Source organism: Photinus pyralis, unplaced genomic scaffold (genome assembly GCF_008802855.1).
Source record: "Photinus pyralis isolate 1611_PpyrPB1 unplaced genomic scaffold, Ppyr1.3 Ppyr1.4_LG6, whole genome shotgun sequence".
In the NCBI taxonomy this organism is placed as follows: Eukaryota; Metazoa; Arthropoda; class Insecta; order Coleoptera; family Lampyridae; genus Photinus; species Photinus pyralis.
Window position 1 is genome coordinate 161635 of NW_022170663.1, and position 14652 is coordinate 176286.

The window sequence follows — 14652 nt, forward strand, 5'->3', positions numbered from 1 at the left end:
CTTTCATTTTATCCATATATTTTTGTATAATAATGTACACAGTACAATACAATGTGCTAATGCTACTAATGAAGTCAGATTGATCTACAAGCCTGACCAATTGTTATATGTAACTTAACCTATGGTACCTAGATTTAGAATTAGTATAATCGTAGAAAGACATATGTTACAATATGATATACATGGATTACAGTCATATTCGAATCAAAGAAGCACTTAAAACTGATTAGGCTCTCAAATTCTCACCAATGAATCAATTACAAATAAATAGTAACCTTATTCTAGATGCCTAGCCGTTCAGTGACCAGTTACATTAAAATTTTAATCACAAAATTAAACGATCCTTCCAAACTAATTTGAACATTAACATTAACGTTTACAGTGAGGCAAGAATTATGTTTTTATAGCCATACAAGTAGTTCTTACGGGTACATGGCACCTTAAGTGTGTCGGAATAAATTATAAAGACGTGACATTAAAATTAGTGTTTCATATATGTATATATAATACCTTAGTACGCAATGCAAATGCTATACGATACGAAAACAAAAGTAGCTCGTGAAATAAAATACTGACCGATTAAAATATTGCATTCTACACACCCATAAAATTCTTAACATTAGTGACAGTATCACACAATTAACTCTCAATATCCTACTTATTTACAATTACTATTTTTAAAGCTCTAAAATGTCGTAACGTAAAAATTAAACGACAGACATCATTCATCTTGTGAGGTGTAATTGCGAATTAAAATTTGTATGATGTTTACATATGCCATATATGTATTATTCGGCAGTGGTGAGTAACCAACAAATTTAGTCGATCACATTGGTAGGAGCATGATAAAATTTCTAACAAGTAGGTATGCAAGTGTGTATCAGTGGCCATATTCAAAGCGAACAATGATATTTTTTACAGGTTTCTTACAAATTAAAATTGCTCATCTGCATGGCCGTCCGATACCCACCATGCACAACTTCACCTTTTAAACCCACCCAAAAAAACATATGCAAACAAAGTGTTCATTTGAACATAACACACAGAGAACAGACATTATTAGGAACTATTTTTGAAACATATGTAACCCTTTTCCGTCAACCTGTGTAACTTTCCAACAATAATTTTATAACGAAGGGAAACAAATTGAGCAAAAGAAAAGTGGGTAAAATCTAACAATAAATTTCAACAAATTATAAATATTTGGAAAGTTACATTAATGAACGAGTCTTTTAAAAAATAATAAATAACTAATCTACATTTAATAAAAATAAGCTTAAATGGATTACAATCAATAGGGGTTTTTAACCGTGTATTAATTAAAAACAATTAAAAATACTTATCTAGTATTTACTATACATTTTATGTGTCGTACTTGGCTGGGTTGGCGATTTATTATACAAAAACGCTTTAGCTATAATAAAACCGTTTACTTATTCCTAAAATTCACTATTTGAATCGCATGTTACGATTATGAGTGTATCACTGACAATAAAGCTTCTCAGAAAACAATTGAAAACGATCATAAAAAATGGACTACATTGAAAAGATAAACATCCCCCAGTGTTCAGCGTTCAATAATTTTGAGATATCTAAAGAACAAATTTTTGTTCTTTTAATGAAGTTTCAAAGCAACACTCAAAAATAATTATTAAATGAGAAGACTACTGGGTTCAGGTTTTTTCATTAGTTCTTGTCGGTACATGTTACATTTACTTACATAAAATCGTAAAAATAAGTTCACAAGCGCAAAATTACCAGGGATGGTATTCAAAATGCAAAGTACGTTATTTGAATCATTTTTACACTAAACCAAGACAAATGTGGAAGCCTGCAATGATTGTCTCTAACAACTACAAAAAAAAAATGTTCAATATCAGTCGCGATTTTTTTAAACGTGTGCATAAGCGCTACACTAGATACTAATTAAGTTTGAAATTTAAAAACACTGCGCACATTTGTATCACTTTACAATTAATAATGTCCTATTTAACGAAAAGTGTGACGAATACCACTTAATTAACCATTAAAGTATGAGATTCCATAGGAGCTGCAGAATCGTATAAAGTGTCTGTATCCTGAGTCGGTTCACCTTGCAACTGGCACTGATTTGTTAAAGTTCCCGCGCCACAATCACAAAAGAACCTATAATACAAAGTGGTCAGTTAGATAATATGTTATCCTTAATAATGTATTTATAATGTGGAGCAATATGATAGTGATTCACAATTAAAATAGGCTGTTTTCTTAAACACATTCGCATGCTGCAGAAAGTTGGATAATGAATTTTCAAAAGAATTACATTAAAATTTCTAAAGAAAAAAGATCAGATTTGAAATTAATACTCCTTTGGGAGAAATTTGCCTACATAGACCCAGCAAATTTATTTATATTAGGCTTAATAATGAATTTATTTTAACTAGAACAGATAATATTCACTCCCCTGTGACTCAATTAATCAGGTCTACAGACTCATTTATAGTTACCGCATAAAACTGGGTTGTTTAATGTAACTGTACATTTCATTTATTTATATGTCCAGAAATAAAAAAGGTAGGGGTTCTCTTCATCGTTTACATTGTCTAATTTGATCCCTATGATAAGAATCCCCCAGCGAGCAATTGAGGTATCATTCGACGTCGATTCGACTTCAAATAAGTAACGACACCAATTTCAATAAGTGCAGTATAACATAAATTCGACGTCGAATCGACTTAAGTGGTGTTTTTTGACACGTCGATTCGATGTGAGAAATAAGTGTGATAGGGTGTGATTTAACTAATAGGTGTTAGGTGTCTAGACACCTTATTAGGTAATTGTCTACGTCGAATCGACTTGGCGGATTACTTATTTTCTACATGTCGTTTTGAACTTATAACCATACTTCATTATTGTCCTCTCTTTTTAAAGAATAGTACCTACAGTAAATAAGAATACTGTTATGAACTTTATGGCTGGCGTCATGTCAGACAAATTACCTATTATATGTAAAATATTGAATATGTTTAATTTCATGATTTCTGTGTAGAAATATTTCGTGCGAATGCATTTTCTATGACAAACATATATCTTCTGCCTTCAAAAAACACAAAGCCCCTCTAAAATAACTATTATAAAAATAATAAAAAAATAATTATTCGTTTTTCATTTAATAGTTGTACATTTTTGGCAGTTTAAGTATTTTATTCAAACATACAATCATTAATAATACCTAAATATAATTATATTTTAATTGTATAACACATATTTATTCATTAATGCTAAAAAACATGTATGATGATATTTCGGCCATCTACGCTAGCCAATAAATATGTCTGCCTTCTCGTTATATTAATCTAATAAGTAGAATACCCTAATTTGCACCTATATTTTCGACCTCAAGTTGGTGAAGAACAAGCTACTTTTGATACCTATTACCTAATTGGTGTACAATATTACCAATTTTTATACACCTAATTGTAACAAATTCATGTAAATACCGTATTATATACTTATTGGTGGTCTGTTTAAGTATACCGTATACTTAATACGTGTAATCGTAACTCAGTATGTTGGGAATTCGACCTAACTAACTAAACCAACCTATTAAGTGTAAGTCGAACACCAAACTGCACCTACGTTCACTAAATCGACACCTATTAGGAGCACATGTAACTTCTTTTGGTAGATTAATACACCTGTTAGCAACACAACTTATGATTGTAACCTACTACCAGGGATTCACAACCTATTACCTATTGTTTAGGTCGACATTGATACCTACTATTATCTCTTCACCCAACAGATGCAGTAAAGCTCCTCCGAAAAAATCCCGGCAAATTTAAATGAACATTTTTAATTGGCCGAATTTTCAAAACCTTTAACACACGCAACTATTTGCTTCCAATTACAATTGTCGCATCTGAATTGACATCCTTAACCTCAAACCTGTCACTGCGTTTTGTATTTGTCTTGCCTCAATTTGCCGTTAATTTCATTTATACGAACAAAATAATCTTTCTAAACTTAATAAACAATTTGAAACTATGTACTGCTGTGTGTTCAAAGATCAATATTCAAAACAAAACACTTAATAACTTCGTCGTACAATGTGACATGCGATTTTAAATTTCCCGGTTTTTATAATTTTGTGACTGTGAAACGGGTCTGTTATTACATTGGCCCAAATTTATTGGGAGTTGCTTAACTGCATCTGTTGGGTGAACAGATTATAGTTGAAACAGACCGGCACTTTCGCGCCATTATTTTACTCGAGTGAAATATATTTATTTTGGTGAAATGCTACTAAATAGGTGATCTGTCGTTTCGACCAATAGGTCGAAAAAACTTAATGGTGAAATATTCAAGTCATTTCAACCTATTGGTCGAAATGTAAGTAACTGTATTCTCTTATTAGGTGTCTATGAAATTTTCTTCTATTCCTATTTAGTCATTTTGTTGACTTTGGCCTATATGTCCTATTAGATTATATTTATGACGTGAACAAAGTTACCTAATAAGTCATGGAACGAATATATTACCAATTAGGTAACAAGCGTCCCTTTAGTTACGTTACAAATTGGCACAAATAAGGTCCTTCTACCTACTGCTCCTATTAGGTGATACAAAGTTAGGTATATGCCACTCCTTAATTGGTAATTTTAACGTACCTCACCTATTAGATGACCATTTACCACTACGATAGTTTGTTGCATCCTAATAAGAGTTTATTTCACCAATATGTCACCAGTGCCTAATAGGTAACATACTTACTTTCACCTATTCAACATAAACATTACATAATTTCCACCTACTTTGGTCGAATTTCTTTTGCCTCAGGTTGCAGACACCTAAATTGCTAGCTGGGCCTTATCTTGGACACAGTGTATAAAATATATACTTTATCTGGAATGGAATTCAACACATTACACCTCTGGCCGCTATCATTGACCTTATTTTATAGTGGACGGAGTGCTGGCTAATTCATATTTACTGTCCCACTCACCCCACTACAATCACAGTCATGCTTTATCTGGGATTCGAACCCACAACCCTTGTAGCCAAAGTTAGAGCTAAAAACATACTCATCTGAGCTACACAGATTGGCAATTAAATTTATCTATTCGTCAAGTATCTCATCCACCTAATAGCCTGTCTCTCTCTAAACTGAATTGAATTAGCCTATACTATAGACCATACCACAACAAGGAGTACCATGTGCTTTAACGATTTCTGGTTAAACCTACAGACTAGACCCATTATTCCATACCTTTGGGGTACCTACTCTGTATACATTTCCACTCAAACCCCCTGCTGTGATATGAGTATCAATATCATTTTATATTACATTCAGGGCTCAATGCTCTAAAAAAATTTAAATTTGCAGATGACGAAATAAAAATATCATGTTTAGTGCCTTTAATTTCGTTCATATTTTGATCACACCCTGTGTATGTGTAGCGGATAACACGTTTTATAGCAATAAATGCTCAAAGCCCTGACAGACCAGGGTTACATGACCAAGACCTCTTAAATCATGTAAATGTAGGACATTGAGAAAACACTCTTGAATTGGCAACTAAAGTATTCTTAGTTATCCAACTTTCATGTTCATGTATGACCAAATAACATATGTGAACAAATGTCACATAAATAACAATAGTGATAATTAAGAGTTAATTGCAAAATGTAGTGCAACATCAAGTCAGTTGACTGACATAATTTTAATTAAGACACAAGATTGGAGAATTTTAAAATTTTAACTCAATCAAATTTGTTCATTGGCTCAAGCAACTGAACTGAGGTTGAACTACCGTGGTACAACTGGCCCAGTTTCTAAATCATACTCACTTAGTTGGGTGAAATAGCATTTCTTACCTGTCGTGCCTAATAAATTCCACATCGTGTCCTGCGTGACAGGTCTTGATGCAGTTCACACATATTGCATTACGATCTGTTGTATTGCATGTTTGACATCTATAGAAATCGTGCATGGGAAATGATGTGTAGCTAGATATTTTATATAAACACTGTCCATTAGCAACTGCTTTCTCCACGGCATCCTGGTTATTGAAAATCTTATTCCCCCGCACGATCGGTTGTACACCACTAGCGAGACACAGACCACCAAACCGATTATTAAAGATTTGATTAAATTCTAATGTCGCCGTAGCATTGTTGGTAATTTCCACACCCGCAGCCATTCCGTCAAAAATTCGGTTTCTCCGTAAGATCGGATGACTTTGTGTAGAAATTAGAACACCAGCTTGAGCGTTTCGGAATATATCGTTTTCCTCCAAAATACCTTTACCTCCGTTAAAAATGCAGATGCCACCATCACGACCGTCAAAAATTTTGTTACGCTTTAAAGTTGGATTCGAATCCGTTTTAATCCAAACACCTGCCATTGCATTATCAAATATTTCATTTTGTTCCAATAATCCCAAACCCCCATTATACACTAATACACCACCGTTTTGCCCGCCCCATATCTTGTTTCCCCGTATCACAGGATTGCTACCTGTTCGAATTTGGACACCCGAATACAAGTGATTGAAAATATCATTGTCTTCCAATTTACCATGACCGTTATCGTAAAAATACACTCCCACTTGCTTGCCTGAATGAATGCGATTCCGCCGCAACACAGGGGTACTCCCCGTAGTTATCCACACTCCTGCCAAGGTGTTCGCGTACACTTCATTCTCCTCAATGAGTCCTTGCCCCTTTTCGTGCACATATATTCCGCCGTGCTGTCCGTGATGTATTTTATTATGTCGAACAATAGGATCACTATTGGTCCGAATTTGAATACCCGCAAGAGCATTACCGTATATATTATTATGTTCTATTAAACCCCTCCCTTCACCAAATATATACACACCACCTTGATGACCGTTATATATCTCATTCCGTCTAATCGTCGGATTACTATTAGACGTGATCCAGACACCCGCGAAATTATTCGAATGTATTTTATTGTCGATAAATTGCCCGAGACCATTTTCGTGAACATAAATACCACCAGTTTGTCCATGATGAATTTCACAGTGCACTACTGTCGGATTTGCTCCCGCTTTCACTTCAAACCCAGCAATTCTGTTGTTGTGAATATCGTTTGCTTCAAAATAGCCCTACAAATTAATTATTATAAGTTAAACACAATGTAAAAATTACTCCGTTAGATGTGACAAAAATGGCCCACCTTGTAACTTGTCAGAATACACGTCACAGAAAATAATATCGCAACAGAAACTTACCAAACCATTGTCAAAGGTAAATATGCCTACATCTCGTCCATGATGAATGTGATTTCTTCTCATGATGGGATTGGCATAATTTTTTACCCAAATACCGGCGAGTGCGTTGCGACTTATTTCGTTATCCTCGTAAGTCCCTTGAGCGTAATCCGTTACATATAAGCCGACATTTTCACAGTCACTAATATCGCAATGGCGAATTAGGGGATTTGCTCCGACACCACTTACGCAAACGGCGGCTCCAACTGTAAGTATATTTTGTACAGATTAGATTTTTCATTATGTTATAACTTCATAAACAAAGGGGGGGGGGGGGTTTACTATGTCGGCGTTATGCTGTGAGACTGCATTGAGTCTATGTGACTGCGAAATGAGCACAGTACTGCAGTGTCAGTCGTTTTCGCGGTCTAAAAACACTGGCGTTTTAGATAGTCTCCCCTTTTGCAAGCTGCATAATAGATCAAGCTCTCAAATAAGCCATCGCATAAACACATTGAACAAAAGAAGAAAATTGCAATGGTCCTACAAGACCCACTGAACTGGTTCCATCAAAGACATAATAACATTCTCCATGAGTTCAAGTTCATGATAACCAAATATGGAACTGAAGAGGCCAAAATAAGACAACTATACCTCTAATGAACAACTAAAAAAAATGTACTTGATTTGTATGGTCAAACAATAATCATTACGTTTGTAGGTATATTGGAAATCCATTATTTATTGTCAAAATTTTATCGCTTCTGATTTTATTAGTTTCAAATATCAAAGATATGAAACGGTCACTTCAAACAAGTCTACCTAATGTGGTAGTTTCGAATTATCTCTCGCTCACAGTCCAGTTTTGACTTTTTGTGCAAATTCTTTTGTAAATCTTGAAACTGCTGTGAATATTTATTCAGGAAACAATCATGCCGAATATCCCGAATGCTTAAAAATAGCCTGATTAAATTTTGTCGTTTTTCGTCAAATTGTTTTGCTAAGAAGAAATACTTCTCGTCAATTTTCCACCCAAAATTTAATCCGCTATTTTTATGCACTTAGGTTATTACTGTTGATTAATACACCCCATTAATATTCGACCAATCAGCTCGGTGGTTGTTCAAATTCTAACCAATCAGACGATTTTTTAAGTGATTAAAAGCTAGGTAGCTTTTTATCAGCGATAAAAATTCTTGCAGGAATTCGTAAAATATAGTGGCTGTGCGATTTACTGTCTTGTATTAATCTCCCTAAAATACACTCCATCTTGGTTTTAAATCAGGATAATTTTATTTTTAATTCACGCAAATTTTGTTGCCTCCTAGAAAAAAGTCTCGATCAAAAGCATAGTTTTTTTCCATTGCAACAAAACTTTCGTGTAAAAATAAAATTATCCGATTAAAAATCAAGCTCTTGTGTATTTACCCTCGAAATTGTTTTTTTTTGTTATATGGGCAAAAGTTGCAGTTCTCGATTTTTTTATGAAAGCCTATAACTTCTATTTTAAATAAATTATCAAAAATGTTTTTTGTAATGATTGATGCCTAATCTGCCGTTTTCAAAAGAAGTATACGAGGTCAGATAAAAATGTATCGGACCTAATCTCACTTTTTTAATGGATTCAATTCAAAAACATTAGAAGTTTTTAAAGAAATTAAAGAAATTCAAAAATGTGAACTTTTTTAATATCATCCTTGATGTGTGATGAGCAAAAGGAAGAATCTAACAGTGGTGAAACACAACTTGAGAAGAAAGGGGGGAATTATTTTCTACAAGTTTTCCGTCCTCACGGTTAGACCAGCGTCTGATAATCTTGCAGAACTAGAAAATAACAAAATTACACACATTGGCAAAACAGCTACTACTAAAGTAACTCCTTGCAATTTAACCAAAAGCATCCCATCGACATGATAAGTGTAAGCCGCTCGTGAACATCCTGAGAATCTAAATTTTTTTATTTCCTCTGTATATGTATTAATCAATGAGGGTGTTTTACATACATTACGAAGATATTTAAGTAAGTAAAGTGTTACGACGAAAATCTGACAGAAAATGAATAAATTCGCCCACTTACCTACAGAGGTACTACGTATAATACAATGGTCAATCGTAGGACTACAATTTTCTCCAACCTCAAGGCAGTAATGTTTGTGATGCGGTACTGTCGACGTAACATCGGGAGAAAACTTAAGAGTTAAGTGACCGGCATACGCCTGCTTTGCACCCTCAACAAACATCACAGTAGATTCGGACTCTCGTTCTAAGATTACCGATTCTGCTACGTTGCCAGGAGCAGCTCCTAAGGAGAATAGGTAAACATTTTTAATTAATTACAATTAACAATTTTACCCATAATGGCAACATCAGAGTCGATAACAAGAAATTCCCCTCTATAAGTGCCGGCGTGAAGAAAAATTAAAGCCCCCTGACTGCTACTATCAGATGTATCACCACTACAAGTGTTGGAAGTAGTACCAGTTATATTATTGCTACCACTACGCTCGTCTGCGTAATCCAAAGCACTCTATGGTGGTAAACTTATAGTAAAAAGAAACGACGAGGGAGCTTTACCTGAACAGTGTTGAAATAACACAAATTGCGACCACGAAATTGCATATCTTGATACCCGGGCCGGACATGAATACCACGATAAAGTTGCCGAAACGATTCCTTCCACGGATTTGGCAAATCCGATTCTTCCGGGCTGACAAATTCGAAAGTCCGCGGTGCTGGATTAAATAGGGGCAAGTCATACTCGTAGACGCTTTGATATAAACGTTTCCTAAAAGCAGTATTAAAATAATCATGACTTGATCTTCGATGAATTGGTTTTGTTGTTTTCTCAAATCATTAAAAATCGTTTTAGTATTTTAAAATTGTGGATAGAAGAAAACAACAATTAAGCAAACACTAAAAGACATAATCGCAAATAAAAGTAATAATTGCAGGGATGTGAGGTTGAAATAAGTTTATTTGGTTAATTTAAATATTAAACACAGAAAATGTAACCTATTATAAAGAAATTGTAAAATGGAAACAAAAAATTCAAAAAGCAATACAAAAGCAGTGATTTTCTACATACCAAATTTCGGTGTCATTGGCGATCGACTGGAATCGTTTACACACTTGGCTAACACGACAAAGGTCTTGTTCCAGCAGATAATTAAAGATAGTGAGTAAAACCTCATCAGGTAATTCATATTGTAAGTAATGAGCTGCTGTATTAGTGCAAGCTACAAACACTATGTAATAAACGATAATTGTATATTTTTAATATTACTTTCGTAAGAAACCGAGCAAGTTCTTCGGGGACGTTTACGAGCTGGTAACATAGCTGATGTGTAACCTTGTGCCGATGTCGTGGGTGCAGCGGGTGAAGTTGGCGAACCAGCGGTAGCCGCACTAGTGCTCGGACCTGCACCACACTCGTGATGGGAAGGCGATTTCCTTCTTAAATCGTACGGGGAATGATGTGTTGGTACAGCACCTCCACTGGTTCCAGGAGCAGCTGCCGAAGTGCCCCCGGAACCAGGGGCGGCTGTTGATAGAGCTGGAATGTTTTGATTGGGAACTGGACAGGAAGGTTCACATGGTTCAGCTGAAACGTTAACACAGATTCGTCATTAATTTTGCACAACTTACAGGATATATCCACTATATATATATATTCAAATAAACTTTGTGGTTTTTATTAGACTAGCCCATGTGTAATTGCATACTGGTTGTACCATTGTTTAATGAATGATTGTTGTACAAAGAGAACTCAGGCGTTGTCTGTTCTGGTGAAAAGTAAGCAGCCAATGTCTGTCTGATACAACCATAAAAGGAAAGCCCTATCATTTTCTGCAGTGGAGAAGAAAGATGCTGGAGTTTTGAGAAACCATTGAAACATGCATCACCTGCCAGAAAGAGATCATAGGTAAGGATAAGGAGCAGTAAGTCCATGATGTTCCAATTATTAAGTGGCAGAGCAAAACGATGCAAGCTTTATAGGGGAGTCGATGGTGTCCGTGAACAGACCTGGGTAGTGCTTGCATGAAAAGTGCTTGCGAATTACTACAATTACTTTGAGTGCTTGCAAGCACAGTGCTTGAACTACTTTTAAAACAAGGGCTTAGGGCTTGGTGCTTGCAATTACTTTTTAAAAGTGCTTTGGTAATCGAAGTGATTGGTTGACATTTTGAAGTGCTTGAAAGCACTACCAGAGTGCTTGAAAGCACTTTCGAAGTGCTTGCAAGCACTTTCGAAGTGCTTGCAAGCACTTTGCGGGTTTTAGGGCTTGCAAGCACTCAAATCCGTCATATTTTTCTTCTCGCCCAGTACGGAGTGGGGTAGGTGCAACTCTAATCGCCTGCGGCGCGTACCTGCTATTGCGTTTATTAGATCGCTGATTTATCATTTTAAGTCATATCAGTTCTCATTTTGTTAGACTGCAGTTCATTGTCATTCGGTCACTGCTTGTTCTTGTGCTCGGTGTTTTAATAGAATACTGATCTGCCACCCAAAAATGCGCTGAAGGCCCTTCAATTTAAACGAGGACTTTGACCAGTTTTTTTTCTCAAATAGGTAAATATGTTTGTATTTGTATTACCTTCATTCTAAGAGGGGAAATGTTTATATCGCTTTTATTTTGAGCGGACAACCTTCAGCCTAATCTGCTGTATCGATCCCCAAAGTGCTTTTAAACCCCAGAGTGCTTTGAAAGCACTTTCAATAAGCCAGACATTGTTTTCAAGTCCTAAAGTGCTTTCGAGCAATAAAGTGCTTGCAAGCACTAAAGTGCTTGCAAGCCTTTTGTGTACAAGCACAGTGCTTGGAAGGCTTGTTGTAAAAGGCTTGGTGCTTTGTCATTGTAAATTACTTTTTAAGAGTAATTGGTAATTGCAAGCACTTTTTAAATCCAAAGGGCTTAGTGCTTGGAACTTGCAAGTACTGTTTGCGAGTGCTTGGTGCTTGAAGCACTTTCTCAGAGTGCTTTACCCAGCTCTGTCCGTGAACACGATAACTGTCTAACGCTTGGACCGATTTGGTTCAAACTTTGCACAGTTGCTCTATATACAAGTAATAAGCCTATTAATTGAAAATGGGTCAAATCCAACGACCCCGTAGGGTCACACCAAGGTGCTCTGCCGCTTTTTTAGATGCTCTTTAGGGGTTTATTTTAGATGCATCATTTTCTTCCTCTGATGGTGTGGGGTAACGACCGCTTTTGTTTAAAAATAACCAATACATAAACAAAAGTAGATTTGTAAACCATAATGTGTTGTTATTTCTTTATGGCTGTAGGTACCTACCTTGTCCTACTGTTTGCAGTACTATGTTGATGTCAATGTAACAGTCTTCAATTTAGTTGAAGGCGGTTTGTAATCAAAATCATTGTCTTCCTCCTAGAACTGGGGAATTGCATCATTTCATACGATACCTACTCATGAAACTGGACATTACTTGTAGTACGCATTGAAATAATAATGGCAGACGATTATCGTGGTTCCATGGTTCCACTTATGTGATGGTTTTGATATTTAGCTACACTCTGCATTTATTTTTTCCCTTCAATATAGTGCTAACCTATTTTTTTATGGTTGTGATTATCTCTGTTACGCCGAGTGTATTATTGTCAAGGACAACATGACCTCGTCTTCAGGTATAAACTCTCAAATAATCGAATAAAGATAATGGCAACCATAACAAAACAAGTTTAAATTGTGCACAACTCTTGTGCAGATAAAGCGAAAACGAAATAATGTTTTGACATCACCAATGCAATGTGATTTAGATAGATCTTTTTTGTCTTAAACCCTCGCTTAAATCCTGAATCAAACTCATACACATAGACGAACAAATGAATATAATATGATACATAGTAAAGATGGTAAATATGTAGTCATAATAGACGGGGATTGTTCCTACAGTCACATGTAGTACCTGCCAAATGTACCTTGATGAAGATATTTCTACAGATCCAGACTAAACTATCGAAATAGTAAAGATCATGTCAAATGGAACTTTGACGAGTGGAATCCTAACAAGCAATATACCAGACGCTATGTGTAGATATCACATTCAAATGCATTAAATAATTGGCAGAACTGAGTATCACTGTAATTTTCTTACCTGGACCTACCTACCATGTTTTCCTTCTTCATTACTGCATTTGTTATATGGTTTATCGTTACGTATTTCTGCATGCGCATCTTTACGCGCACTTCACCTTGTATTCTACGCATGCGCACGTGAGTGGTCCTTCATTCACCACAGATGTCAAAAGAGAACAGCTGTTCTCTAAACATTTGTACTGGCAACACAGCTGTTCAAGTAAGGCAAATAGTGATCATCTAAACACTCACAAAACTGAATCCCAATACAAATGGCAATGGATGGATGGTATCGTGAATTTTGCAGCTCAAACTCTGAGTCTACTTTCACAAGCACATCAATTAGTTGTTTACAATGTTATCTAATTTCGTAAACAGATCTGCATATCTGCTTAAGGGACCAACATTCTATTATTAAAACAAATTAATTGAACAACAGTTCAAAATAAGATTAGATAGATCGCTAAACTTAATACCTAATATAGGAAGATAACACACCAACAACCATTATTGATGGTCAAGTATCACGAGTACAACCATCTTTCCCTAATGACACAGGATTTACAGTTTGGGCTGTTATGAGTGTAAGTGGTGACGCGAATTGAATATCGAATAGTACAGTGCACATCATAAATTCGACACACTTTGAACGTAGGTTAAAAGTATTGTATTCCCTGGTAATTAGGCGAATAGGTGCGTAAGTGATGTTTCGTTACCCCAGTATGAACACATTTGCAAAACAAAATTCTCACTGTGATGTTAAATGGCATATTTGAACAATCAAGTACTCCAGTTTTAGTAATTCCGGACTTAATTAAAAGTGAAACTTTCGAATGGCAATTGCAATTTTACACTTTCATTTTCTAAAAATTTTCATTAACATTAGACTTTAGGTACATCCAATATACTTTTCTAACAATTTAAATCTGTCAGCAAGTAATTTAGGTTATTTGTGTATATTTATCTCTTATGTGGGCTGTCTTATTTTTATTATTTTTGTGCGACTTTTAACCAATTGAATATAGCAAATTCGAGGATTTTTTCAACTAGTAAAATAAAATTGTCGTTTCCCCGTAAAATTTCTTGAAACGAAAGGGAAATTGTGGGTGAGAATACATTAAAGAGGTGATTATTTATTCGGGCCGAGGCACGGTATAACTTTTTAGCATGATCAGTTCGACTTACCAGACGTTGTTCTAGAAGGTGTGGGGATTCTGTTTGCGCCTTTTCTTCGAGATCTCCTTACATACGACCTGGAGGCCGTAAATGAGGCGCTCGGCATCTTTTCCACCACACAAATTATAAAAAATCGACTGCTAAACAAAGGAAACACTACC

The 14652-nt window shown here is 35.5% G+C and overlaps 1 protein-coding gene across 1 annotated transcript; it reads right to left on the bottom strand.

The window, feature by feature from the left end:
- Positions 1 to 398: 398 nt before the first annotated feature.
- On the bottom strand, positions 399 to 14633 carry LOC116174453 (F-box only protein 11). Its single transcript, XM_031492372.1, has 9 exons — positions 14501 to 14633; positions 10501 to 10818; positions 10303 to 10453; positions 9792 to 10002; positions 9570 to 9744; positions 9295 to 9519; positions 7239 to 7483; positions 5857 to 7112; positions 399 to 2145 (listed from the first exon to the last, which is right to left on the bottom strand). The coding sequence occupies exons 1-9, from the start codon at positions 14595 to 14597 to the stop codon at positions 2016 to 2018; spliced, it is 2808 nt and encodes a 935-aa protein (XP_031348232.1). The 5' UTR covers positions 14598 to 14633; the 3' UTR covers positions 399 to 2015.
- Between the last annotated feature and the right edge of the window lie 19 nt (positions 14634 to 14652).

Excerpts from the sequence above, each read along its gene's own strand:
- LOC116174453 (XM_031492372.1), bottom strand. The coding sequence starts at position 14,597 with ATGCCGAGCGCCTCATTTACGGCCTCCAGGTCGTATGTAAGGAGATCT. Across the intron at positions 10,003-10,302 it reads GCCAATGACACCGAAATTTG|GAAACGTTTATATCAAAGCG; the intron begins GTATGTAGAAAA and ends TACTGCTTTTAG. Across the intron at positions 2,146-5,856 it reads GAATTTATTAGGCACGACAG|GTTCTTTTGTGATTGTGGCG; the intron begins GTAAGAAATGCT and ends TTTGTATTATAG.